General features: G+C 40.8%; 4 protein-coding genes and 1 pseudogene across 4 annotated transcripts in view; 2 read left to right on the forward strand and 3 right to left on the reverse strand.

Annotated features, from left to right (window-relative positions):
• gigyf1a (GRB10 interacting GYF protein 1a) overlaps positions 1–1,510 on the reverse strand; it is a 14,356-nt gene extending 12,846 nt beyond the window's left edge. Inside the window, 4 exon segments of the mRNA XM_030780908.1 lie at positions 1–57; positions 59–95; positions 1,213–1,276; positions 1,382–1,510. The exon segment at positions 1–57 is cut by the window's left edge and continues 36 nt beyond it. Of these exon segments, the coding sequence (XP_030636768.1) occupies positions 1–57; positions 59–95; positions 1,213–1,247 (129 nt within the window). The 5' untranslated portion in view covers positions 1,248–1,276; positions 1,382–1,510.
• A 4,274-nt stretch (positions 1,511–5,784) lies between these two features.
• pop7 (POP7 homolog, ribonuclease P/MRP subunit) lies at positions 5,785–6,828 on the forward strand. The gene is made up of 2 exons (XM_030780907.1): positions 5,785–5,859; positions 6,199–6,828. Exon 2 carries the CDS (start codon positions 6,234–6,236, stop codon positions 6,690–6,692), a length of 459 nt encoding a protein of 152 aa, XP_030636767.1. The 5' UTR covers positions 5,785–5,859; positions 6,199–6,233; the 3' UTR covers positions 6,693–6,828.
• A 2,081-nt stretch (positions 6,829–8,909) lies between these two features.
• epoa (erythropoietin a) lies at positions 8,910–16,155 on the reverse strand. Its single transcript, XM_030780906.1, has 5 exons — positions 15,962–16,155; positions 11,150–11,280; positions 10,911–10,997; positions 10,629–10,790; positions 8,910–9,906 (listed from the first exon to the last, which is right to left on the reverse strand). Exons 1-5 carry the CDS (start codon positions 15,975–15,977, stop codon positions 9,754–9,756), a joined length of 549 nt encoding a protein of 182 aa, XP_030636766.1. The 5' UTR covers positions 15,978–16,155; the 3' UTR covers positions 8,910–9,753.
• A 7,726-nt stretch (positions 16,156–23,881) lies between these two features.
• On the reverse strand, positions 23,882–25,738 carry LOC115816288 (zona pellucida sperm-binding protein 3-like; annotated as a pseudogene).
• Positions 25,739–26,254: 516 nt separating this feature from the next.
• Positions 26,255–27,522, forward strand: ufsp1 (UFM1-specific peptidase 1). The gene has a single exon (XM_030780901.1). The coding sequence runs from the start codon at positions 26,417–26,419 to the stop codon at positions 27,149–27,151; it is 735 nt and encodes a 244-aa protein (XP_030636761.1). The 5' UTR covers positions 26,255–26,416; the 3' UTR covers positions 27,152–27,522.
• Positions 27,523–27,596: the final 74 nt, after the last annotated feature.

Consider the following 27,596-nt stretch of genomic DNA (forward strand, 5'->3'; position numbering starts at 1 on the left):
TCGGCCATAGCGATACTCGGCCAGTTTGTACTTTGGCATGGCAGGGGAGGGGGGGGGGGGACGTTACGCTGCCCCCGCTGGATAGTGCACGGAGCCTAAAAGAGAGCCAGCGAGACAGAGAGAGAAAGAGAGAGCGAGGGAGGGAGGGAGGGAGGGAGGGAGAGCACGAGGAGAATAAGTGTGGGGGAGGAGGGAAGACAGGGGTAGAGTGAGGGAGAGAGAGAGAGAGAGAGAGAGAGAGAGAGAGAGGGGGAGAGAGAGAGAGAGAGAGAGGGGGAGAGAGAGAGAGAGAGAGAGAGAGAGAGAGAGAGAGAAAGAGGTTTTTAAACAGCAACTCTTCGTGGAAATTTCATTGAGAAACCTTCCTCACGTGGACTGCTCTCCAAGGACGGCCTCGTCGAAGCAGCTTCGCTAAGTGTTTATTTGCAGCGCCTCCGCTCTGGGCCCTTTGAGCGCCTTTCAGAACTGTATCCACGTCCTATCCAGATGCCGCTGGCGAAGCGGAGGGCTTCGTAAAACACACAAACTTTTGCGCTGCACATGTCAAAGCAGAGGAATAATTTTACATTGGCCGTAGACCAAGTATGCACACAGCAGCTCGCTCCCATTAGAGATGGCCTGCCTGCAGGAACACAGCCACACCTCCAATTCATCCTTATCCAAACATTTACTGAGCGTTGAGGAGAAAGGAAAGAGAGAGAGAACGGAAAAGGGGAGGAAAGAGGGGGAGAAAAGAGAGAGAGAGAGAGAGAGAGAGAGAGAAGAGAGAGAGAGAGAGAGAGAAGTACAGAAAGAAAGAATTGAAAAGAAAGAAAGAAAGAAAGAAAGAAAGAAAGAATGTGCCTCATTCACGGACACAGATGTTAAGCTATTAGTGTTAGCTGATTGCCATTTTTTTTTAAAACAGGAACAAAAAGAAAAGAGAAAAACGAGAGAAAAAAGGGAAAGGAAAAGGAAATGAGAGTGATTTGAACAAAGAGTAGAAAACAAAGCAGAGAGAGAGAGAGAGAGAGAGAGAGAGAGAGAGAGAGAGAGAGAGAGCAAGCTGAAGGCGTCAGGAGCAGAAATAGGAAATGAAGATTGTGAGGTGAGGAACATAACAGCATACAATGAGATGAGATCACAGAGGAAAAAGAGAGAGGGAGAGAGAGAGAGAGAGAGAGGGGAGAGAGAGAGGGAGAGATAAAGTGAGATAAAGAGAGAGATTTTTACCATTCTGGGCCAAAGTTAAGAGTCTCAGCTGTCATATTCCTCTCTTCCTCACAGAGCTGAATATCTAGTGACAGAAAAAAGGAGGTGTTGAGCACAAAGCCAACACACACACACACATATATACAACCCCAGAGAGAGAGAGAGAGAGAGAGAGAGAGAGAGTTCTTACCCTGTCCAGGTGAGTGGAGCAGGCGAGACAAGGCTGGACCAGGCTGTGGTGTAAAGGCTGGTTGGTGTGGTGGGTTTAGAAAGACTCTCAGGGGGTGACAGAGACAGAGAGAGAGAGTGAAAGGGACAATAGCTGCCTAGAGTAAGATGAGTATATGGGGAGAAACCCAACGACTCAAAAAAATGTAAAAAAAAAAAAAAAATGGAAGGATGGAGGGGGTCAGGGGCAGGGTGGAGAAGGCTCCTGTGCACAAGCCCTGGAATAATCAAACAACTTAAAAAAAAAAAATAATGATAATAATAATTAGAATAATAATAAAGTAGGAATCCAAAAATCCACGTTTAAAAGCCACTTAATTTCAGAAGTTACTTTGATATCAGTGGAAGTGAGACACTGATTTTTAACACACACACACACAAAAAATCAGATGAGTCACAGAGACTGCATTACAATCAAAGGAAGCGAAAAAAAAAAAAAATGTCTTGATGCTACAGCTGCCCTTAAGCAGATACAACTCTTTCTCCTCCTCTTTTTTTTCCCCTCCCTCTCTCTCTGTATCTCCTTCTCGCTCTCTCTTTCTCTCCCCCTTCTCCCACTCTCTCTCGCTCTGTCCAGTTGAAATTCGGTTTGACCGGGTCCTTGTTCGGCGTGACCTCCTTAAATGTCCCTCCTTTTACTTCAGCTTCGACCAATCAGTGTGTCCTGTCACGCTCCTGGAAAAAAAAAATTGACAAAACATCCTCGATTACTTATTTTCATACATTTACATTCGATACGGCGACAGTGGGGTTTTTTTTTTTTTTTTTTGTCCTGAGGTTTTGAGTTTCCTTGGCCATCCCTCTGCAACTATACGACCGAGAGCCAAGTTTTCAGAGGATTCAGCTTTGAGGAATGTTCTGTTCCTTTGGGTACTCTTACACTGATCCTGCTGTGCTTGTCATTTCGCCGTTTTATCTTTCGCAGAAGGAAAAAATGAGATCTTATTTGAATATCTGAAAAAAGTTTTTTTTTTCTTGGGGGGGGGGGGGTCGTTTAGGATTAATGTGACATTACAGCTATGTTTTTAAATACTCCGGGGCCAGTAAGGAACTTATGAGCTACGATACAATTCTCTTGTTTCTGACCGGTGTCATTAAAACAAAACAAAACAAAAAAAAAAAAAGATTCAAATCACGGTGGTAATACAACCTTTCGGTCAGTTTGAGAAAAAAGAAAATAAAATCTCTCTCCTTTGGCAAGTTTAAACACTACCACTGCCTGAGAGAGATGTGGGTTTCATATTGTGCTATATTGTTCTCACTGACTGATACACAGTTTTCAGCTGTCCCTCATAGGGCATCAATAATAGCAGGCCTCACTTAAAAACAAAATACCAAACTTAATCCGATAAGTTGATTGACTACGTGTAACCCAAGCATGTCTTAAATGACTGGACATCTGACTTAAATTAAAAAAAATACATATATATTTAAATAATCATACCATAAAAGACAGACACACAAAAAAAAAACCCCTAAACTTTTCTTGGAGTGCTCTCTGATTTCTGTCTTTAACTGCCAGCAATAGTTAGATCATCGTCTTGGAAGAAAACATCCCCAGGGCAAGACTACAGCACCTGCAGAACGTCATGGCAACAGAGATCTCCAGGCAACAAGCTGAGGGAGAAAGCTAACATTCATCAGAGTCACACAGTGTTAGTTAGGTCACTAAGTCATTCAGTCACACCAAAGAGGAGGGGTTTGTTAGCTACAAACTAACGTACCAACTTCACCTGGTTTATTTCAATCAAATAACAAGCCAGTCGGCCAAATGCAACTTTATACTGTCTTGACACTTCTTTGACTACATGCATCACACAAGAACAGGAATACACACACACACAAAAAGAATACAAGCACTGAATTGGACTGTTTGCATGAAACATTTAAGGGTATAACAGATTATTAATCATCTTCTAATTAAAAACAACAGGGTAAAACTGTAGACTCAATCTTACCCTTGTTTCTATCTTGCAAATGGGTGCAGGAGACTTTTTCTTTTTTTAAAAAAATCTTTAAACAATATTCAATAGCAAAAACAGGAACTAAACAGAAAAGCAGAAGCAATACACAAACCTTTGAGAAACAACTTGCGGAGTTTCTCACACCAAATACAACAAAGATGACTTTTCCCCCATATTCCACTCATTTACAATGCAGGTATTTCCATACAATCCGTACGTCAGATACTAACAGACACTTCCGACATCTGTTCTTTCAGCTACATCGATTCTTCAGCAACCTACACTATGTCCAAATGCACTACAAGGCATTTAAAACACTCCACATGTTCAGAAATGCGAACAATCTGGAGAAATGGAGCACACTGGGCAAAATTAGCAACTAGTTCAAAGGGGCAGTGTTGGGACAAATGTCAAAGAACGGGCACTCGTGCCTATAATGTCAAACAAGAAGTGCCACAATGTTTGTTTTAGCGTCTGTTTAAAAGCCGTCCAGTTTATAGAAATGAACCAAATTAAATGCATCGAATTCAATGACGCCAGATTTGTCTTCGTGGGCCTACACTGTCAACAGAGACGGGCAAGTTACACTCCAACTACCCGTGACTGGAGATATGGCGAAAGGGGGCGGAGTGACCGCGTGTGTGTGTGTGTGTGTGTGTGTGTGTGTGCACACTCCCCCCTCCTTTATCACAGGCCGCCCCTTCAACTCAACTCCGCTGCTTAACCGTGGCCTTCCATTGCTAAAGCCAAAAACTACGTTATCAAAGAACACACCAACCTAGAAATACAACTGTCGTTACTTTCGACCACACCCCGCGTCTACTCTCAGATGCCATACCCTGGTAATATACAGTGCAACAGACTGCAGACACTGCACTGCTTTTCCAAGTTTGCATAATTTGCAAGAGCCATTCCAAAGCGTTCAAGGAGAGGAACAGTAGCTTACCTTATTTGAAGGGCTACCAATGTGTTGTTATTTCAGTCGCACTTTATGTTTACAATCTTCAAAACGAATGCATATGCATGGGTTTGTAGTTTCTTTGCGTTGACGTTTTCCTGCTGAAGAAACGCGTTTTAATCCTCGTGAAATCGTGCTGAATTTGTAAATTGACTGTGCTCCACTCTCCAACGGCCGCTGCGTGTTGATGTCTAGTCTGCTCGCTACTCTCTTGTTTGTGTTTCAGAAAAATGGCCGTCCTACCCATACCATGTGATTCTCTAGCGACTGTTGAGGAGTGTAGATTGCAGAAAGTATGTGAAGTAAGCGACGACAAACATTTTCTGTGCCTAACAATTTTCCAAAATAAAAGTCAAATCAGTGTGCCTCTCCATGGTGAGATTTCAAACCACTTTATGTTTCAAAAAAGAAACCAAAAATAAGGGAAAGAATTTCAAAATACTTTAATTGGCATGTCTTCACTAATCCTACTTGGATTGGATTCGGCAACCCACTACTTGAACCATGAATTGCATCACAACGACACCAGAGTCGAATGGCAGAAAGAATTCTTACAAATTATGTGGTGGTACATCGTAACAATTTTTCAAAAGATTTTACATGTAAGGATAACTTAGAGTGTGGTAACTATAGACTACACTGATGGATAAAGAGTTTATCAGTATATCTCATTTTACACTGTTCTTGTGTTCTGTGAAGATTTTTTTTTTTTATTTAAATCACGATAAATTCCATCAGAGAAAACTCTGATGATATAATTCAGTATGGTTTGGGTGTGATAATCTGATATGAAAGCATTTTCAAATCGATTGTTTCTCTACGTTATTTGCAAGACTGAGATCATTATATAGTACCAACACATGTTGTATCGTTTACTTTTCAGCTAATTTCAAATGTACCTATGTCGTTACTCTGCATCGACATTTACTTTGAAATTTTTTCTTTCCTTGGATATTTTGTAAATGTACTTCCGTTGCTGAATTCACACATCTGTAACCTAACCTTTTACTATAGAAATATTCAGCGCTCCTTCAGGACAAATGCCTAATTGGGACGCTCAAAGGCACTATTAAGAGTACTGAACAGCACGAATGTAGCGGTTAAAACAACTGTTTAGTTTATCAGCTTGAACTGTCAAAAGCACGGCGAAGAATAAACAACGAGTTCAAAGGCATATGTTCATTACTTGTTTTGAAAGTGAGTAAAGCGTATAAATAGTTTTGGACATTCCTCCTTCACTTAATTGACTTGCTTTTTTTAATTGTTCAGAACCTAACTTGGCTCTGCTGGAGCATCGGTAGGTGGCAGAATCTGCTCCGCTTGTGTTATGAACAATTCTTGTTTGAAATCAGAGAGGAACATTTATTACGCTGATATTTTTGTTTCCGGTGCAGCCTAGGGACAAAATTAGTATTCTTCCGGTGTCTTCGCATATGCAAGCGCACGAGCTCAAGCGGAGTTTTCGCTCCGTGTATTACACACAGTTGTAAATCTCAACTGAGACGTTATAGTGTCACGGTACTGTATAGACATTAAAAATTATTTTGTAGGACAGTTTAGTAGATAGCTATTATATCTGCTATAAGCAGGAATAACGGTTCCGATTAGGTTGGCTGATGTTCCTTGGTAGTGGTTGACCAGCATTTAGCGCTGTAACACAAATCATCCTAATTTACGGTTAAACCGTTACGTTGCAATAGGTGACAGTAGGATGTTGTACATTCTAACATAGTATTCCATGTCGATATGCATTCTGTAGGGTTCATATGTAACTGGGAATTTCTGTCTTGAATCGGGTTTTAAATTCGCTGCTTTTCTTGCGCTTCTACACATTCTCAACGCACATTCTTCTTCCAGATAGGGTGAACCCTTTCCATCGTGCGGCCCCTTAAATGGCAGAGCCACGCAGCCCAGTCTCAGCGACGGTCCCCCAGACCCCGATGGGACTTGCCCCTCCTGAGGGGGCAGTGGTCGAGATGGACCCTGTGGAGTACACTCTTCGCAAGCGCCTGCCCAGAAAGCTACCCAAGCGACGCAACGACGTTTACGTGAACATGAAGACAGACTTCAAGGCCCAGCTGGCGCGTTGCCAAAAACTGCTGGACGGGACTGCTGGACACAGAGAGATCTGCATCCATGGCTTGGGACTGGCCATCAACCGAGCCATCAACATCGCCTTGCAGCTGCAGGCTGCCAGCCAAGGGGCTCTCCAACTTGCTGCCAACACCTCCACTGTAGAGCTGGTGGATGATCTGGAACCAGAGGACCCAGATGAGGCCGGAGAACCACTGACGCGCACCCGGAACAACTCTGCCATCCACATCAAAGTGTTCTACCCAAATCCCCAGTGATTGTGTTGCTGCCATCACTGAAACGCAAGGCAGGAGAAAACGCTGGTGGTTTTCACAGCTGTCCATCTTGTCCCATAGGCTTTTTGTTCCAGTCATGTGTTACAAGAGCTACTGTTTGACTGGCTACTTTCCTTGACTTCCTGGACTTGGGCAAATTGGTGAAACCAAATAGAAGGGGGGGGGGGGGGGGATAAGGGAGCTTTCGCAGGCTGGAGAAAAGTACTGTTGGTGAAGGCAGATTGGATCATCATTAACAAAGGCCCTGATTCCAGAATTTTGACATGAGTTCACATTCTTCATTCTGTGGTGAAAATTCTTATGAATACATCTGAATGTATTTAACTGAAACAGCAACATGTTTGCTTCCATCGCTCATATTCACATTGTCTTTTGCGTTTTCTTCTTGCGATTTTGGAAAGAGAGGAATCTCTAAAGTACTGGAATCGATTCATTCTTGTACAGTGTACAGTTATTTTATAGTGTGTTTGATCAGTGCTGAATGAATGTGGGTATGTTGAATAGACATGTGGGCCACTGTTACTACAGCGTCAAGATGTAGTCTGCTTTTGTATCCATCTGAGAGCAGACTGTAGAGTGAAGAGCAGATCAGAGTCATAATGAACCCATGTAAGGCTGACCATAGGGACAATAGGGGTACTTTGTGCTCTGGTTCTCATTCACTGCCTTGACTATTGTAAGCTCGCATTAATCAAACCTGACGCAGCTGTCATTGTGAGTTATGTCATTATAAATTAGAGTATGTTTCCACATGTCTAACACATGAGTTTTTCCTCTTACAGATTAAGCAGGGTGACACTGTTATGATAGTGTTGTGTATTATTTATTGACAGTAATAGAGAGAAAGACATTGTATGGTTTGATGGTTATCATTCAATGAGATGTTTGCTGTATTTGGACATGTTGATTATGTGTCTGGCTGTGATTTTTTTTTATCTTTCTTTCTTGTCTGCTTGATACACACTCAATAATTATAGTTGTTCTGGCATTTTATTGTTCATCTTTTTTGTAAATTTGTGAATAATATAGCTCTTTTGTGTGCCAGTTCTCTTTGATGTAAAATGAGAAAAGCAGAGAGTATCTTTGCATAATTTCATCATTAAATATGTGGTCACTTGGGATGATGTGTCAGTAAATGTCCACTGGGGGGCAGTGTACACCAGTTACTTGTAAAACTCACACTCGATGTCATGTCACGTACAAGTTAATGAACTATCAAACTAGATACACTCTCCCCATCTGTATGTTAGTTTCCTCCAAACTACTTTGTACCACTCAGTTGTTCACCTGTCATTTTGACTGATGCTGAAACTCAGTTCTGCAGTGGGACAAAAGACATGGGCCCAAACAATCTTAATGACACTGTTTCAGTGGCATCATAGTGAATTGCTGTTATGCTTTGCATTATCTTGGTTTAAATGGGTTGTTCAGGTCTGACATCTACTCATGTTATGTCTTGAGCTTAATGTGGCTCCATACACAGATTTCCTTAGAGTCGCTGTCCCTTCATCTAATGAAGACGGAGCAGTGCAGTGGGAATGTATGACAAAAAAAGAAGCTTATCAAACAAACAGGCAAACTTCCTCTCCTCCTGTTTTAATTTGTCCATTTTTTATCTGAGAATAATATTTTGCATTTAAATACCACATGACACATTGATAAAAGGACCAAACAACAGGAAAAAACATTTACAAACATCCTTCGTTAACATTCTCCTGCTGAATGGGTGACACGTATTAAAAAAAGAGAGATCTCTGCAAAACAACATACAAAACAGCGACACAAACAAGACAAACAAATAAAAAGCCCCTGAAAAAAGAACCATTTCAGTGCCCAGAATGTCAACTAGTCAAAAGTTTCCCATGCTGAAGATGGGGGGGGGGGGGGGGGTTTGTCGCTGTGTGTGAACGAGCAAGCAGGAAGTTCATCACACAAACCAATCAATATTTTTCCTGGCAGTTGTGCTATCTGTGGCGGCCTCTATTCTCCCACGTGAGACAGACGTAGACACAGATAATTAACACACAGTTTCAAAATTTGTCACGTAAGCTCATCAAGCCCTTTCCCCTTTACGACAAAGTTCACCCTTTTCCTTTCACCCTAACTAACCCGTAACAACAAACTCCTCACTCTCTCAGCTAAGATGATCTTTCACTTACACAAATGCTAAAATGTTCCCTCACAGAGTTCCAAAAACACATGCGTACACACACACACACACACACACACACGCGCACATACACAAACACATTTAAAATAATATAAAAACAGCAGTGCATAATCAGTAATGATAAATATGATAAAACATGTCACTTATTTATGTCACTGTTCGGAGGAGCCGCGTGCTTAGATTAGGAAAAAGCAGCAGGCAGACTCCTCACACCAGTCCACTGATTCCATCTATGGGAAATATACATCTGTATAAATAAGAACAATTACAAAAGCAATATAAAATACATTTAGAGATTCTGAAAAAAAAATCACTGAAAGAGTTAGAGGAAAAATAATCATTTGCAGAGTCAGACTCTCTCACAAAGCTGTGACGGTCAGTCAGTGCGCTCAGTTCTGTTTGGTATGGAGTGAATTGATAGATGTCTGCCAAGGTGACAGGTGCAGTGCATGTCAGGCCAAAGAGCTTTACACTGTGTTCTTCTCCATGAGTTGACATAAGTGGGCCAAAGACTGTCACACACAAACAGACACATGAACATGCTAAAAGTACACAGGAATGGCCAAATTGAGAGCTCTAGCATTTTAGGGGATATCGCTCCCAGAGAGAGAGACAGAGAGAGAGAGAGAGACAGAGAGAGAGAGGGAGAATAGGGTTAGCTCCCCCACTACCTCTCTCCTACATGTGAAAGTCCAAAGTGCTGTGATTCCCTTGCATTCTCTTTCGAAACCCGCAGGGACTGGGACATCCTTTACATTTCAGTCTTTTCACACTAGTCTTTCTTGGAAAGAAAAGCAGTGTCCATAGAGCTATGTCCCGGCCCCCTGTCACAGGCAGCACCTATCATTTTGGCCCTTTTTCCAATACTTCCAATCAGCTTGCATCCTGCTGGCAGACAGGCGCGTTGGCGAGCAGGAGGCGTACTTTTCCACGCAGGAAGTTGACATGGACCTGGAAGAGCTCTGAAGCAGAGGATACCCGCCATGTTTCCTGTTCCCCCAGGACTCCTGCTGGAGGGATGTATTCCTGTGACAGAGCGGATCTGTTAGGCTAATACACAAACTTGTGACTCTAAACAAACACCTACAGTTCTCATCACATATTCAACAGAAAAGAAAAATAAATGCTTCATTTCTAATATGACAGCACTTCATATTTCATACTTCATATTTTCATTCTGCTAGAAGCAAAGCCAACTGGGAAATTGCACATCTCTGGGTAAATGTTATCTAAGCTTTTGTGAAAAAGTGAGAGAATTCAACGCTATCAGATAGGAAGAGAGGACATGTTTATTTGATGTTTGCCCTAGACAGCTCCTGTGGCCTGCCTGACTCCAAAGCTAGTTTGTTTTCCAGTGGCCTGTGCATGAACTGGGCTAACCGACTTTCCAGGAATTCCGTGTGTGTGTTTGTGTGAGAGTGTGCGTACGTGCATGTGTGTATGTGTGTGACAGAATCTTCTTATGACATGTCTGGCTATCTAACAGATGAGCACATGGTGACTGAGCTCTGTATCTCTCTCTCACTCCAGAGGCATAATGTATTTCCAGCTTTACTCAGGCTTCTGTAACAACCAGAAGTGGGTCAGTTCAGCTAATGTCCTGAGCTTGAACTGTTTCACCTTAGGCTAAAACATTTTGCAATAGATGAAAGAGGAAATATTGATAAAGGCAGTAGTATTGGACCATTTGGTCTAGCTTTCAGTGAACTGAAGGTCCAGCTAACTGAATCTCCTTTGTCCTGACTCACCTGGATGCTGAGACTATGCAGCACCTGTCCAATGCTGGCGATGTTTCTAAGGCTGCTGTCTATGTGGGACTGTGCTGCTGAATTACCCACAACTTGCAAAGAGCTGATGGCCTCTTTTAGCAACCACAGGCCTGTCTGGACCTCTCGAGCTTGTTCCTGTACCTGCATGACAAATGCACACAAACATACAACCATTTCAACTCATCTATTCAAATTTCACAAAATGCATGGGACCAAGGTTTAGATTAAGCCTGGAAGGAGCATTGCATGTTGTCTACTCACATCCTTCTTTTCCCAAACATCAAAGTTTACTCTTGTTAAGGGAACGGTGAATGGTCCAGGAAGTCTGCATCCCTCTTTACAAGCCCTCTAAGACAATAAGACAAAATGCAGGGTAAATATCAGAATGACTACACAAGTAACAGCTGAAACCTGTGCACATATGTGTGTATGTTTGTGTGTGCATGTGTGTGTGTGTGTGTGTGTGAGAGAGTGTGTGTGTGTGTGTGTATGTGTCTTACCATAGCAGCCTCAGCATCCCGTGCCTCCATGATGAATTGGTCGATTACACGTAGGTCACAGATGGGCCGCAGAGGGGAGGGCAGGCCAAGTCTGGTCCACTCCAACACCATCAGTAGCAAGGCAAAGAGTCCTGCAGCACACACAGCACACACACACACACAGGGCTTACCAGTCTGAACCAGACGGCAGCACACAGAGCATGTTTAAACTAACCAACATAGTTTGAATACATTACACTCATTTTTCCCCTATACCAGTTGCTGGGCAAAATTGCTATGTAACAGGTAGTTAAAATTCATGATTTGCTAGATAGAGGTAAAACAAACAAAAGTCGGTCCTAATTCTAATTTAAACTGACAGTAAGGGTGATGGACAGATTAGTCCTGGGAGGTTTGAATAAATGAATGAGGTGACAGGTCAGCTGTCTTGATTATCTTATGTTCTGTTCTTATATCGACATCACTCATCTTCCATACCTCTGTTGTTAAAAATCTTACAGTATCAGATCTGGTCGCCCACCCTCTTTAGGTACACCTTACTCTGCTCCATTTCTGTACTGCTCAAACTTCAATGACAAACTTCAGCATTAAGATCCTTCTTTGTCAAAGCCATTGCTTCACAAATTTCTCCCAGTTTATGACATAGATAGACACTGTGTGTACATACATGTTACAGACATAGATATACACATATGCACATGTGACCTGTGTAAACTCCAGCATGTTCAGCATCCTCAAGCCCTTTCTGTGTCTGTTTGACGCAATCATGCTCGTGATCAAACTGTTAAAGGTCGAGCAAATTTTCCCACAAGCAAACTTGAATCAAAACAATCACACTTTTATACACATTTTTAGACAAAGACGGGTCATTGCATTTGAACTAGAGGAAGGCATTTGCTACGTATAATAAAAAAAGTCCTAGTTTTGAAAACGTGTAAACTATTTCCCTGACAATAATATTTCTCACATTCACTGATCAGTTACATACTCGTCCTCTGCATGCTGATTTGAGGAGATCAAAAGTGTGAGCCTTTTTGTTTACAAAACTTTGATATCAAACCTTTTTGAAAGACAACAGTAGCATCCAGTTAATAATTAAATTAAACTCCAAATCAATTATTACACTGATAATAATTGATGAGTAGTAGCCTATACACTGGGATTGCACTGGATATAAATTTTAAATTACTGCCATCTTTTAACAAGCTGTGACATCTTGGCTGGTTACAAATATGCTGATTTGTTTACAAAATACACACATGTGCAGCCACACTCAGAGTGCCAATAAAAAAAATCATGCCAAATCGAGGTTGATTTATTTCTGTGGCAATAAGAAAGAGATAACACAGAGAGTGTTTGTGTATGTCTGGTCTGCAGTGTCTAATCAGGTATCATTGTGGTCATGCATGTCAGACGGTGTGACAGCTAAAGCTTTGTGTCAAAACAGAAGAATTCATTGATAAAAACACATATTTGCAGTAGCAACAAACCCTAAGCTGCACCAAAGATTTGTCCTGCACTTTTCCGTTTGTAATCATGCTGCAGAGCAGTCATGTGCTGGCGTAGTGCTAACGCTAAGGCATATTCAGGACAGAGTGATTTTCCCATATTGCAGGTCATATGAACGTTAGGCATTGTTTTCCCTCTGCAGCAGCATTCTGAATGTCTTCTTTCACTGGGCTGTGACGCAGCACGATTCTAATAATCGCCTATAATGCTCTGGATGGCTCTACACATAATGTTCTCTCGGTACATATTTCGTCTATATACGTAAACCTAGTTCCACAATCTGTTGAATGAGACACTGATTTGTTCCAACTCTATGACATAACCGCTCTGCAACTTTGAATGCCAGACTGCTCCAACGCCGTCACTTTATTAATTGGCTGACGATCTTACAAAAGTGGATGAAACTAGTGGTCAACTTTGCTCTGTGACTGGTGAGTCAGGTACAATCAGGGGACCAGAGAGCTGTGAGCAGTTGCCTCAAGTGATCTCAGCACTGCAAACTTGCACATTGCTGATTCTGGTCAAAGAGAGGCTCCACGTCTCTCAAAACCTTAGGAAACCTCAAATCAGGGTTATTATACATAGATGTTTTAAAAAGTACGGTCACAAGCCTAGCTGTTCCCTTTTGTCTGTTCCAGGAACCACACATGGCCTGAGATGTGTATTTCATCACATCAATTTCCCAGTCTTCTAACGTGATGAACAATAGGCAGTTATTACGGAGAAACGGCCTCTTGCATCTGAACAAATGGAGATTATCTGTGGAGAGAAAACCTCCCCCTTGTTCAGTCACTCATAAATGACCAGTCCCAGAGACCCGGCTGTGAATGAGGTCAGCTATAGGCTATACTACGTGACAATGTCCCAGTAACTCATGCCCAACTGAAAAGAGAAGAAAATTATTCATGATGAAAAAACTAATGTGAAAAGCTGCCACGCCAGTTTACAAAGGGATTTTAAAATGTGAACAAGAAAAACAACAGCAACAACAACAAAACATAATATAGATATAATATAGATTACATACAGGAGCTCCTGAAGCCTTAACTTTTCACAGAGCTTAAAAGTGAGCAATTTGAAATTTTCAAGCAATGAATAAAAAAGACAAGCCACTTTTAACTTGAATTCAAAACCAAGATGTATCATGATATCCAAAATGGGACAAGTGCAACTTAACCCTAGAGAGACAGAGAGGAAAGTAAAATAGAGAGTGTCTAGTTGGGGAGTTAGCTAGACTTCAGTTTTGCTTACTGTATGATCACACATTTAACTGTGACCTGTTGCTGGTAAGTAAGTCTGAGATAGATGAGAACAGGAACATCTAGCCATTGCACTTTTACTGTCAGACAGGAGAACCCACCACCCATATCCCGTCCCACGTGGTCTGTGCGTCCATGAATTGAATGCAGGATCCAAGCCAGAGTAAAGGTGACAGCACCACGGCAGTACAAAGTGCTGACACTCTGGTTCTGTTTTTTGTCTCTCAGTGTGGCAGTTCTGCTGCCTAACATTTCTCAAGATCTCTCAAGATTTTTTACATTCTCAGCCAGTCCTCAGACTCCACAGAAAATATTCGGCACTCCCCTGATTTTGAATCTTTTTTCAGTTTTACGTAAATGCTTATTAACAAATGCCGCTGTAAAAAATGGACAGATATATTAAAAATAACGAGCTAGTGTTTCTCTTTACTCTCTTTAGTGCCAAAGGAGAATCAGTTTTAGGGACTTGGTAACACCTTTATTTTGAGGCTGCCAAGCTCAAACGAATGAGGAAAGAAAAAGAATTGTACACCTGTAATGATTTAGCATCTAATTTATCTCTCCATGTATAACTGATAAAATACCTATCATTTACATCTTGTTCAATAAACCTGAACCAACGTAATACATAAATATCCTCCTACTGGAAAAGCGTCACTTTTTTCAGTCAGGGCTGCTTATTTGTGCCTGTTCAGCATTGCAGGAGTTGTGAAATGGTATCATTTCCTGCAGGGGAAACCTAAAGTGAACACATCATATTTTACCTTAAGCGGAAAATATATGACAGTTCTGGCCAGCATTCTAGCTGACACCAAGTCTGCTGAGTCACTATCTCACTGACAGTGCAGAATTTGCAGGCGCAGTGTCATTTTTAAGCATGACTGAGCATTTTCGTTTATAAAGTGAGTCAGCATCCTTACTTATGCATACTCAAGATGCAGAATCATGCGCAGGATGAATGACTCGAAAACCGGCAATCCCCTGATCTGCCCAATTTCCTTCCGGCTAACAATGATGGACTGTTAATGTACGAATTCATTTCAGACCTTTTTGAAACAATTACTTTAAATATTTCAATGATTTGGAAATGTTATAATTCTCTTCATGGCGCCCTTTCATCATGACCATGCTTTCTTTATTAACAGGAGATAAACGAAAGTTTTTATGAGGACTCTATGAGGCATTCATGTGATGTGTCAGCACACTGTCAGAACTTCAGCAACTTTAGCAGCTGAAGGTACAAAAGTAAAGGAGCCATGTGACAATATTGTGCCTCTAACAGAGGTATGAGATAAGCTTTTTTTTCTTATAAACAGTGTTTGATGTGCAAATGCACCCATCTGATATGATTCACAGAGTACAAAATCCTTCAAAAATCAGGCCAAATGACAACATTGCCAAGAGCCCGTGAGGCATGAAAATTCCATGCAATTGCAACTAAATAATCCAAAACTTCAATGAAAACTAATGAAGCGTAACTGGCATAACACATAGCACGATTTTTGACTTCAAACAATTGTTAAACAATCACAGCGAAATCTCCACTGATTATGATTTCTTTGGATAAAATATGACACCCTCAAATGACCTAAACGAGCGGGCATATGCTACAGCGGTTCGCCCCTTCCCCCTATTGATGCAGGCATGTGCGCTCTCATGCGTCACACGCAGGCACACCTCACTTAACTCATAAGTTTTCATACGGAATTCTATTCAAAATCATATTTGTAATCGCTCACTCAACTGTTTGTCAGTCCTTTCACATTCTATTTTAAGATGATAAAACATATATTTCTATCCTCATAAAGATTTTACCTATTTTCTTTTGACAAAATGTCACCCAGAGAATTAAAAGTTGACGTTGCAAGCGGTTTAGGTAGGAATTATGTGTACACCAACCGTGCACTGAACTCAAGCAAAAATACATCATTGAATAGACATGCACGCATTAACACATACATGGCACGAAATATTCAATGGTACAGTTGTTTCATTCTTATATTAGCTCCAGTGACAAGTTTCAATTCAATATCAAAAGTACTACCTGAACTGTAAGACATCCGCAAAGCACCGAGGCATTTTTCAAACCCATCCTTTAAAAAGATCAAATTCTTGCGGAGCCAATAACAAGATAATTAGTCGCACAAACAGCATCGATGTTCAAGAACTCAGTACATATCCCAACCCATGCGCTGTCTCTTTACTCCACTGAGCGACACTTAGGTCGGAGTTGGCTACATCGTCCTACGTATACCAGAGCCAAGGACGGACTACATCGGAGTTGCGATCTATCAGACTTTGCATCATCCTACTGGCAGTCCTCTATAGACGTATTTACTTTCACCCCAACAAAGTGATAACGGGATAAAGCTGATAACCCAGGACGCACAGGCTCCTCCATGACAGAAGAGGGAGGAGAAGCAACTTCTGGCGAAAGCATACTTTGAGACGAAACCATAATCATGTGAAACCTCAGGTAAAGAGAACCAAGGTGTCTACTCACTAGATATCTCCATCTCGGAATCAGCATAGTCCCTCAAAGGATCCTCGCCGGTTTGCTCATTGCCCCGTCTGTTGCCCATTAATTGCGACTGAAGCGCTTTTATTGTCCGCTTTGATCCGTACGATTTTTAAATGGATTACAACAAAAAAACAAACAAACATGTAAAAAGGTGTTTAAATCTATAACAAGTGATGATTCAAATCCGCAAGAGGGAATCGGTTGTTCAAACACATCGGATTATTAGTCAGTCACATGGTTCCAATTCAAACTTTCTGCATAATGATATGATAGCCTTTTGTTAATAAAGCGTTGTCCGCGGTCTCCACGGTCTTTTCCAGGTGCTCTGATGAGACGAATGTAGCCTACCTCGCCTTCGTTTACAACACATGTTGACAGGTAGGATGCCGACAGGGTGTCGGGGTCGGCCTAAAAATTTGGGGCTGCCTCTCTCTGTGTTAGTAGCGGAACAACTGCCAAGCCACGTGCATCGGGGGAGTGGTGGAATCTCCGTGGAAGTTTCATTTTATAAAAATCCCGAATGTTTTTGCACATAACGTGCACCTCAGCAATAATCTTTTTTCATTTCTTTTTCAAGAAATTGCAAAATCTAAAATGTTAGACCAATGACGAATGAAAGGATATATCCACAGTGTCTCAGAGCTGCCCTTATTCTGGAAAGAGGCTCAGAAATATGAGCACCCCTGAACAACTCTGATAGGATCAGGGCAGTCTTACATTACTGGAAGTCTTACAGCAGAAGACACACAGTCCATGCAGTGAGAGCCAGGTAGGTCACAGCTTCCCCAGTTTGTGGAACAAAACCATCTCTACCCATACAGAGCCCACAGCTCACATGCATATTCAGATGCTGTGAGAGGCTTATGTAATCACATGATTTTAAATGAAACTCACAGAGCCCACTGATAAGTGTTCTGCAAGCAAAGTGTGAGTGCTTAAAGGCAAGAGAAAAGAGTCTTGGTGTTCAGCCTTTATGATAAGAATATACTGGATCTCAGTTTCTTTTGAAGAGCAGGTTAAGAGTTGTTTCAGTTTAAAAAATAATACGTGATAATATTCATGTATAAAAAGCCAGATTAAAATCAAAGATGACAATGACAAATTTCTAGCTCAAAGAGCTTGTGACGTCACTTAAATTATATCAGCATTTAGCTGCGGGAAATCATTTGAAATCTATTGTCCAAGGTTTTCTTTTTTCAAACACTTGAACACATTTACGTGTTTTTAAAAGTTTGAAGTGTTTGTTTTTTGTTTTCCATTTCTCCTTTATGATCAGAATAACACACACAAATAAACATTTGGTTGTGATGACAGCTAAACTACAGCAATAAGGACAGGCACAACATCTTCTGATGTCTGTTTGGCTCAAATCTCTCAGTCTACATCGCCTACGTGGTGGGACACTCACTGAACATGTTGTCAGTACAATGGAGTGTATGACTCAGGATGACAGAGTGATGATTCTAAGAAAAACATGATAGGTCAGAGAGATGTCAAATCTTCGAAGGTTTAAAGCATTCTTGGAGTGGTTTCTACCCACTTGAATATTCCCCCTTTGACAAAAAGTCAGTTTATCTATATCCCAAATGTTTCACTGAAAAAAAAACATATGCCCATTCAAAAGATTGCAAGGGAGTAAAATAACATCTCTGAAGATTGCTTAATTGTGCTCAACACCCAGCTGTATGCGTGCCTGTAAAGTATAGCCAAAACAAACCCGTGTACAACATTGTCCTTTATCTCTTCCCAACTTTGCATCACTCTTCTGCGTCACACATGGAATTAAGTGGGGCCCGGAAAGCACTTGTCCTTAAGCCACCTCTAAAACCCTATGGGGACAAGTGTTTCACACCCTCTTGACATATCTTGGAAATTCTTAAAGAGGGAGAGCAGGGGTCTCTCCATTTTGGAGGACCTACTACATCATGCCAAACTAGTGTTCTGTGAGCACGCATGCCATCAGTTGACATTGTCTAACAGCTATAACTCACCAGCACTAAACCAAATGGCCTCACGTAAGCCAAGACAGAGCTCACTAGAGCATAAAAGATTCGATGTAAATGTTAACGTTTCTTAGAGAGAGCTATATGCTTAAACAGCTGTACACATAAAAGTCCATGAGCAAATTTAAAGGCTGTACCTCTTGATACCTTGAGTCATTCAAATCTTCATGTAAAAAGGTAATGTTATCTAATATTTGAATATTTTAACATTTCATATAGTTTATTTATATATTTTATTTACACTTATATTTTCTTTACTTAAATGTAAATGCAAATAGCTGTGAGGTTGTTTAGTAGGCAAATGAGACAACTATCTTTGGAAAAATGGGACCAACGCCTGAATATGTATTCTATTCATCAGCATTACCATGGACCCACTGATATCTGCAACAACTTCCAGGGACCTGATTACCACTGAAAAATCGAAAAAGGTGTGTTACCTGCCCACTACCTGGTACAATCTTCTAGAGAATGCAGTATTTCTGACATAGGAATACATATGCCTACATCTGGTGGGGCGTCATGGAAAAGTCCACTTTGTGGAAGCTGATGGAGTGTGATCTTGGAGCCAAGTATAACTTAATTTTGACAATCCCAGAGGCACTGCAGCTCTTTCTTTTTTGTCCAGGACAACAGACAGGAAGATAAGCTATGCGTCGCCTGGTGCCACAGCACTCTTTAGGTTGTCATGGTTCTCAGTTTGGCCTGCTGGATGGCTTATTGTCCTGTTTGCTCAAACCTCTGTTTGCTTATGCCTGAGCCAAACTGAAAAGGGGGGGAACGAGACAAGGTACGTGCTGCAAGACATGTGCACTGGCTGGGGGAAGGGGGGGTGCGGGCGTCCCGTCATAGTGACTCCACGGCTCGGACCTCGTCATTGGAATAGGGATGATTTAAAAAAAAAAAAACAAACAAAAAAAAAAAAAAAGAGGGTGGTGAGTATGTGTGGGAGTGAAACCCAAGGACACTCCCTCCCCTTTTTATTAATAAACAAAGACAGTCAGGAGTCAATGATGTACACATGAGAGAGAGAGAGAGAGAGAGAGAGAGAGAGAGGGAGAGAGAGAGAGGGAGAGAGAAAGGGGGATAGAGAAGAAAAACTGGGAGAGAGAGCGAAAGAGAGAGAGAGAGAGGGAGGGGGACGGGGGATACACTAGAGCATAGTAATCAGTGTATAGCTATGCATCCTCTTCAGGGCTTAACAGGAAGACAGCCAAATAGGCGCGACACAAGACAGGAAACTTACATGAAAGAATAGGGGACGGAGAAACAGGAGCCGGGACGGTGACCTGTCGGAAGTTATTGTTTCCGAGTCAAGAGGCGGTCAGAAAGAGTAATCATGGAGTTGATTTAGGCCAGTTGTCCTTGTTGCAGGACAAATGGTGATCCAGTCACCTGCTATTCCTTTGCATTCGATACGACCTCTCAGCCATTCAAAAGTCTCCATCAAAACAGGCCCTTTATGTACCCAACACTGAAACCTTTAAGCAACGTCTCATATTTCATTGAAATATCAAAGAGATCAGTCTGCTATTAAGATCAGTCTGCAGACACGTCAAAGAGACAGTTTGTCAGACTCATTGTCTGTATACAAATATAATATTATATATATTATTGACGCGCAATTGTCAGTTCATGGTCAACATCTCAGTTCATCTCACTATCTTGTCAGATATACACCATTAGAGTAAGTCCATACATCAGTATGGTGTGAATTTCAAATTTTCATGTACACTTAGATGTGTTGCCTCTAATGAAGCTCCAAACCCATTGATGCACACCAGGAATAGCAGACTGACCGAACAATTACTTTCTTAAACTATAGGATGCCAAGGCAAAACAAGGTACTTATTAAACAGAACAAAGTTCAATAATGTATTATGAAATAAGATAAGTTTTAGACCCCCTTCCATGTAGTTGTGATCTATACATCTTTCTCTCATTTTTGACAAAGTCTATAACATCCTCAGCTGTCAGCCCTAGTGTCACCCCTAGGTCTTGTTTTGTTAATACATTCAGAATGTCATGAGGCTGGATTACAAGGTGAGGTCTGTGCTCTGAGCAGATAAGAGGCCAGAGACCAAAAGTGGAAACTTGTAGCCTGACCTGATTGTTTTAGGAAAACCACCCCCTCTCTCCCCAGCTCCTCTCTGCACTATAAATACTGCCCTACTCTTTTGCAGGCATGAGGATCTCAATAGACTGAAAAGAGCTTCACCTGCTGATATAAACAGCACTTTAAATGCTGAATGCCAATTTCTTTCTCTCTGGCAGGAATCACAGTCATGGAGATAAATTTAGCTTTCACCTTTAGTGCACTACAGCAACAGGAAAATAAATAAATAAATTCACTATCTTCGGCTCTTGGCAGGCAGATAAGAACTACTGAATGAGAGGTTAATTTGGTCAACTATTGTTATTGATAGTGTGACTGATTCTCATTCTACTGCTTCTCTGCATTTAGTTTGAGCCTTTTTTTTTTTTTTAAAAAAAAGAACTGAACACATAAATAAAAAGCAGCAATTTTGCTCATGACTTCTACTCAGTGAAATATTGATAACATGTTTCTACAGCAAAAGTATGTCAATGACATGAACTTTGCTTTACTTTCAACTTCCAATTGTAATTTCGCTAAACTTTCAGTCAGGTACATATTCCTAACACAGAACAGATTAATCTCATACTATAAGCATTTTCTACACAACTAGAGAACCTCCTTGGAAGGACTCAAACCAATGAAATCCTCACAATCACAAGATTTGGTATGTGCACATAAACTACAAAAGTATACAATTTTTAAAGAACACAGTGTAACTAGTGCACATCATAACTATTTCAACAGCCAGCTAACAGATAATACAAATATGAATGTTAAGAAAAAGATGACCCTGACAATTGATTAGTCAATTACATAATCTTACATATGTCAGATCTTTCATGCATTGCCACAAGCACTTCACTTTGTCCTAAATTTTACATTCTGTCCTGGAAGTGTCATCTTTACCTGGGTATCCTATTACTACAAGAGGGATCTTCCCATGTGCTAAGCCATAATGACTCTCACAATATTCAATCTGCACTGATTGATACTGTGACAACCATTACTATGTACTCACCAACCAAGCTCCACACCGTCTTAAATCTCTGCTTGTGTCTGTTTGTATTCATACCTATACATCCATTCTACCCCATAAATTCTGTTTCGCGCAGGGCTTAACTTTTAGGTGCACTGCCCCCGAGCTTTGGAATTCCCTCCCTCTCCACATCTGCCGCATGAGTCCATCTGAAGTCAAAACATATCTTTTTGGTCAGACATTCACATAACTCTTATCATGCCCCATGTTTATTGTGGTCTATTGTCATGCCTCCGGTCTATTTGTACTGCTTACAAGTGTTTTGCTGGGTTATTGTTATCTACCTGTTATGTCTGTGACCTTGTTTCAGGAAAATTTTGGCCTCCTTGAGATCCATAGCTTTTTATTGACTACAGTCCAGTTTATGCAAACCAACAACAAATCTAAATTGCAAGGACACAGGAGCATCGTCAATGTGCTCAGATATCTGCATGCCAAAAATCTTGCTTAAGGTTTCTGTTCCAGCAAAACACTGTCCAAATAAGTGTTCTGGTCAAAGATGAAACATGTGGTAATACACACATTCATAACATTTTATGTTATGAATGTGCTCTTCTTCACATGACAGGAGGTTTCCAGAGTTTCTACTATAGTGAAGAGATCTGCAACTTCAAACATTTCTGATAAAAATGATCGCTGCAATCTTTACAAGAACAGACTTGAGCACCCAGCTGAAAATATCATTCGTAATAGAAAATATCCTGTAACCAGCAATTTAACACTTTGCAAGCAAATTATAAATTAAAGCAAAGTAATCCTTGAGATATTATTGGATATCTTTTTTGGTTCATAGTAAATCATTCAAATAAATTGGAATGGAATTTATAAGTTCTGTATAGTAGTGCAGAGCCACTGAAATGTGAACACTAGCTTATGGAATAATGAGAATATTCTAGAAAACACTTCACAGAATATTCCTTGGTACTCATTTACTTCGGGTGAAATCTCCAACAGGTTTTACATTAACCACTGCACTTCACTCAGAACTTTCCATATTAGACTCTAATAGTCACTTCTTCTAAACACTAAGTAATATTAGAGGTTTAATGGTATAATCAATGCAGTTATTCTCAGGACACACACACACACACACACACAGCAAAGGTCAGTACAGGGCAAATATGTTAAATGTTTACCATTCTATTTGTTGATGTTAATACATCTTGTTTTCTTTTCCCTGACAATGGGATCTAATCTAAGAGCTGTTTTGGTATCCTCTCCAGCGGTGGCCTCTCCGTCAGCATGGGGATTTGAGATGCATTTCCGCTGTCTGTTACTCTTACTCTAAAGCTGATGATCTGTCCAACTTTTAACAGTACATGTATTTGAGTCAAATTACTGTTTATGTCAACATAAAAAATATGTATTTTGGGTAGCTATATATTCTGTATTTCTTCACTCATATAGATGTGATTCCAAGATGCCACAACAATGAATGGTAAAATGATTTTCTCTTAATAACAAATATTTTGAGATGTAACTATAAACCCAATTAACAACTCAGGGACAAAACAAGGAAATGTCCATTTCCAATTTCCAATTTCCAATTTGGCATTTAGCAGATGCTTTTAAACCAATGCAAGTTACAGTTTCCACATTAAACAATAATGTTATAAATGTGTAAAGATTCTGCAAAGATTCAGTTAAACTTGGTACTATTCTTTTTAATTAAAAAAAAAGAAAAATCCTTGGCCAGAAACGTTTTGGCATAGCACGCTCCATTAGACAAAATATGATCTACCATCTATGCCTCACTAGTGGCCTCTTGTGGACTTTAAATATGCAACAAGCATTCAGTTTGTTGCTACCTATCTCAATCCCTAAATTCGCTCAGCTGACTGAATTTGAATGTCACACTGCTTGAGAAGCAGCAAAATAAGGAAAACTTAATAATAAACAGTCTGATCTAATATGTCTTGATTAAAAGCCTCTCACAGAAACATGTATGATGTAAGGAATCCTTCAATAAATCAGTACGTACCTCACAGCCCTGTGGCAAGCATATCATTACTCAAAAGATTTGATTATGACTGGTCTCTGCTGGTAGGACTGTAAGTGGACCAACCCCTAAGTTTGCTTCCTTTTGTAAATGTAAAGAGGTCAGAAGACGAGGTATTACGTGAATTTTGAAGCATTTTTAGGAATTGGCTCAAGGGTTGAAGGACCATGAAAATGTTATGCTGATGGTAAAAATCAAGCATTCTGATTCACACCGGTTTCCATTAGAAATCTTGACGTGCTATACAACCCTCATCGTGGAGAACGTGGAACAACCTCTTGTGTCACAGCACTGACATACAGCTTTGTCACCTTCTGTTGCATGCCACCTGCATTAAATTGGCATGCAGATATCTAAGGTTTATGAAACAGATCAAGAACTGAACTTGAGTCTCTTCTGGCATCTGAGTTGACACAAAAGTTAAGGCGGATCCACTGAAAAAGCAAGCTTTGTTCAAGGGGTTGGGAGGAACATGGTATGGATTGGCTCTCAGATGGTAGTTTATGAATATCTATCAAGTTTGGCATGAGAGACCAAATCCATCCAAAATAAATTTAGCAACCTGTTTTAATAGACATATAAATTGTGAATAATTATTTAAGTGAACTACACAAATGTTCAGCTCCTAACCTGGCCTTGTGGATCATAAGTCAGATGAAAAGCCTGAGAGCTGAAGCAGAGGACATTATCTTGCAGCCTGATAAACAAGCTCTGATATGAAGTGTGACCTCAAGCTGTCAACCAAACACCTGCAATACAAACAATGCCACATAAATGCTACACATATGATCAACACACATTTTCCAAATCAGTTCTTCAAATCAGCATTTCATCCTCATGATTTAAATCAAAAGATAATAAGGATTAACACTAACCCAAGAGTGGATATGAATTTACAGCTGGTCTTTGACATCGGGTCAAGTTTAACAGTTGCCATGCAGCAGTCCTCATAAATGCGAACGGGAGGGTGCATGGGAACCAGCTTTGCTTCCTTAAGCACTTGCTCCCCCTGCTGGAAAACAGCGGACTGACAAGGTGAGCTCCTGCAACAGTTAAAAAAAATCATCCTCTTAACCAATTTAATAGTGTCTGGCAAGGCTAGTATTCAGAATATGCTAAATTTAGAGCTGGTTATGATAAGTTACTCTGTTTGGGTATAAAATGTAAAAATGAACTCAAGAGAAAAGTGTGACTCAAACAGATGCAGCACTTCAAGATGTTTTACAAGAGAATATGTGTTTCAAAGGTAAAAGGTGTTGTAGGGTGAGGATAAAATACACACACACACACACACACACACAGATTCACCCTCTGTAAATGAGCACAGGACTTAAATCATGGAAAAGGCAACGGAGACATAATTTTGGTCTGTATCCTGTAAATAACTTTATTGATTTGGCAGCATTAATAACCGTGTAAGAACTGAATCCTCTTTGACTGTAAAACAAAAACATGAACAAAACTAACAGCCACCCTTCATGATGTGCAAGGAGAAGTGTAGCAATCCAACAGCACATATAGTGGGGGTCATTGGCAGCCAGGTAGGGCTCAGCAGGTCGCCACTTGCTTGAAGCCCTCTGAGACAAGTACATTAATAACACTGAAAACACGTAAACACACACTTGGAGAGCAAAAGCAAGAAGGAGAAAATCATTACCTTCTGTGGCGGCATTCAATAGGCACCACAACTGGTGCACTTCTAACTTATTAAACTTCCACTAAGACTGCAGAGAGGCCGCGATGAGAACACCAGTTTATTGAAAAAGACGAGCCAGTCAGCTTTCACCTAAAATGACAACAATATTACTATTAGGAAATTATGACTAATTCAATTTCAAGACATGTTTAGTGAATGAAAGACAAGTAACAAGCTGTCTGACTGGACAATCTAACCTTAAAAATGAACTAGGGTCAATAAAAGATTTCAGTTTCCTGACGCTCATCAAGTCATAAATTTAAGACTTAAAATACGACACCATTCACTCATATTTCGATATAATTACCTTAGATTCACTCCCACACTGCTGTAATCCTACAGGTATGACCATTTCAGTGGATGTTAGGAAGTCAAGAAGAGGTGTACAGTGTGACGGCGCCTGGAGATTCTCACCTAGCAGTCAGGTGAAAAAGGAATTCCTCGACCGAAGAATTCCCTTTTCATCATAATTGCTCAGTTTTCCCCCCCCCCAACATTTTCCAGTAATTCATCGACAACTCCGTCAATTTTCTCTTTAGAAATGACTGCCTCTTGAGAATGAATAAGAATTTCGCTTGCTCTTTTCGACTTACTTTTTATTTCTCTTTTAACGTCTTTAATCTGTATCTAACCGTCAGAATTCAAATTTGAAAAATTGGAATGAAAATCAAGATCCACGCGCCTGAAAACGAGGATCAGCAATAGAAATGGGATTACAACTGTCATGTCAGATACGTTGTCGTACTAGATTTGGGTGGGTTAAATCCGTGACAGAATGGAAGATTATATGAATCTTTAATCAACGATTTGCACATTGTGTGCTTCGCAGTGCTAGAATCATGAGAAAAGTACATTTCAAACTCTAAAGAACTATCAACTGTTGGTCAGATGTGAAGGAGGTTGCGGTCCGTAGAGGAACGTAATTTATTTCTTGCAGTGTTTTCTGGGGAGGACTTAAACTGACGGACAAATGCAACTGTTCCGTCTGTCCGCTCGCGTTAGGTTAACCTGGCGTTATTTCAGAATTTTTGGTATATTTTGAGACGAAGGTTATTCACAGACACAAAGCACAAAATGCGTAGCATAAAAATCCTGACACCCCAACTTGGTTTCGGTTTAGTACGACATAACTAGCAAGTCATTGACATGGACAGTGTTGAGAACTGTGAGGAAATCGATTGGGGTGGTGGCGGAGAACAGATGACATCTCTAAACAAAAAATGGGTAGAATCTTTAGTGAGGAATGCCCACGAAGGACTACCTAAACCAGTCTTAGAATGTACCAGATGCTCCCTTGTCAAAGGAGACTTCCTCTACTACCACTACGGCTGTGACGGACAGGACGACAGAGGTTGGGGTTGTGGTTATCGGACTGTACAGACCATTTCTTCATGGTTGTGTCATAATTGGTCACCTCCAAAGAGTAGCTGCAGATCCCCACCCAGTCTCCCTGAAATCCAGCGAGCTTTGGTTACAATTGGTGACAAACCCCCGTTATTCTGCGGCTCTAAAGACTGGATTGGAACTTTTGAGGCCGCCATAGTGCTTGACCATTTTTACGACGTTCCGTGCCGAATTGTTCACGTGCGGAGTGGCGGTTCAGAGCTTGCCAAAGCAGCCGAGGACTTGCATCAACATTTTACCATCCATGGTTCCCCTGTCATGATGGGCGGGGACAGGGATAACTCTTCCAAAGGGATTCTGGGAGTGTGCACTGGAAAACAGGGAAGCTACCTGTTAGTGATGGATCCTCACTACTATGGCTCTCCACTTGACAAAGCATCTGTGCAGAGGCTCGGCTGGGTGTCATGGAAACAAGTTGGGTGTCTAGATCAAAGCTCCTTCTACAATCTTTGTCTGCCTCAAACTGCCAAGAAGTAATAAAGACACTGATGACCAGTTTAGAGAAAGTCTTAATGTCTACAGAAATATTCAAATTAAATAGGTGACTGGAAATGATTCACAGTATGTTGAAATGAAAAATAGTAATGAGTTGCAATGTCTCCCATAGTTCTTAAAGGCTGTAGTATACTCTGCGCTGTCTGTTGTACACTCATATGTAGCTGATGTCTACACAGAGTGAGACACTTTTGTTTAACTTGCAAATCAGCTCAGGCAATTTGTAATATGTAGGCCTACTCACTTTGTCGGTTCAAAGGCACTGACAGAGTAAGACTTCACAAGTAATATGGACATGCAGTAGCATATGAGATCCCACAGAAGTGTCTTGAGGCAGTAAAGTAATGATAAGAGGAAACAGCCCAGTAAGCCTATTTCTGTCATTGTACTCTCGAGCAAAGCAACTTACCCCATGGTCATGTGACTC

Source organism: Chanos chanos, chromosome 7 (assembly GCF_902362185.1).
Source record: "Chanos chanos chromosome 7, fChaCha1.1, whole genome shotgun sequence".
In the NCBI taxonomy this organism is placed as follows: Eukaryota; Metazoa; Chordata; class Actinopteri; order Gonorynchiformes; family Chanidae; genus Chanos; species Chanos chanos.

Bases quoted from the DNA above. Each gene is read 5' to 3' on its own strand.
- pop7 (XM_030780907.1), top strand. From the start codon at position 6,234: ATGGCAGAGCCACGCAGCCCAGTCTCAGCGACGGTCCCCCAGACCCCG.
- epoa (XM_030780906.1), bottom strand. The intron at 10,998-11,149 runs GTAAGACACATA...TTATTGTCTTAG, and splicing joins GGGATGCTGAGGCTGCTATG to AGGGCTTGTAAAGAGGGATG. The intron at 10,791-10,910 runs GTGAGTAGACAA...TTTGTCATGCAG, and splicing joins ATGTTTGGGAAAAGAAGGAT to GTACAGGAACAAGCTCGAGA.
- ufsp1 (XM_030780901.1), top strand. From the start codon at position 26,417: ATGGACAGTGTTGAGAACTGTGAGGAAATCGATTGGGGTGGTGGCGGA.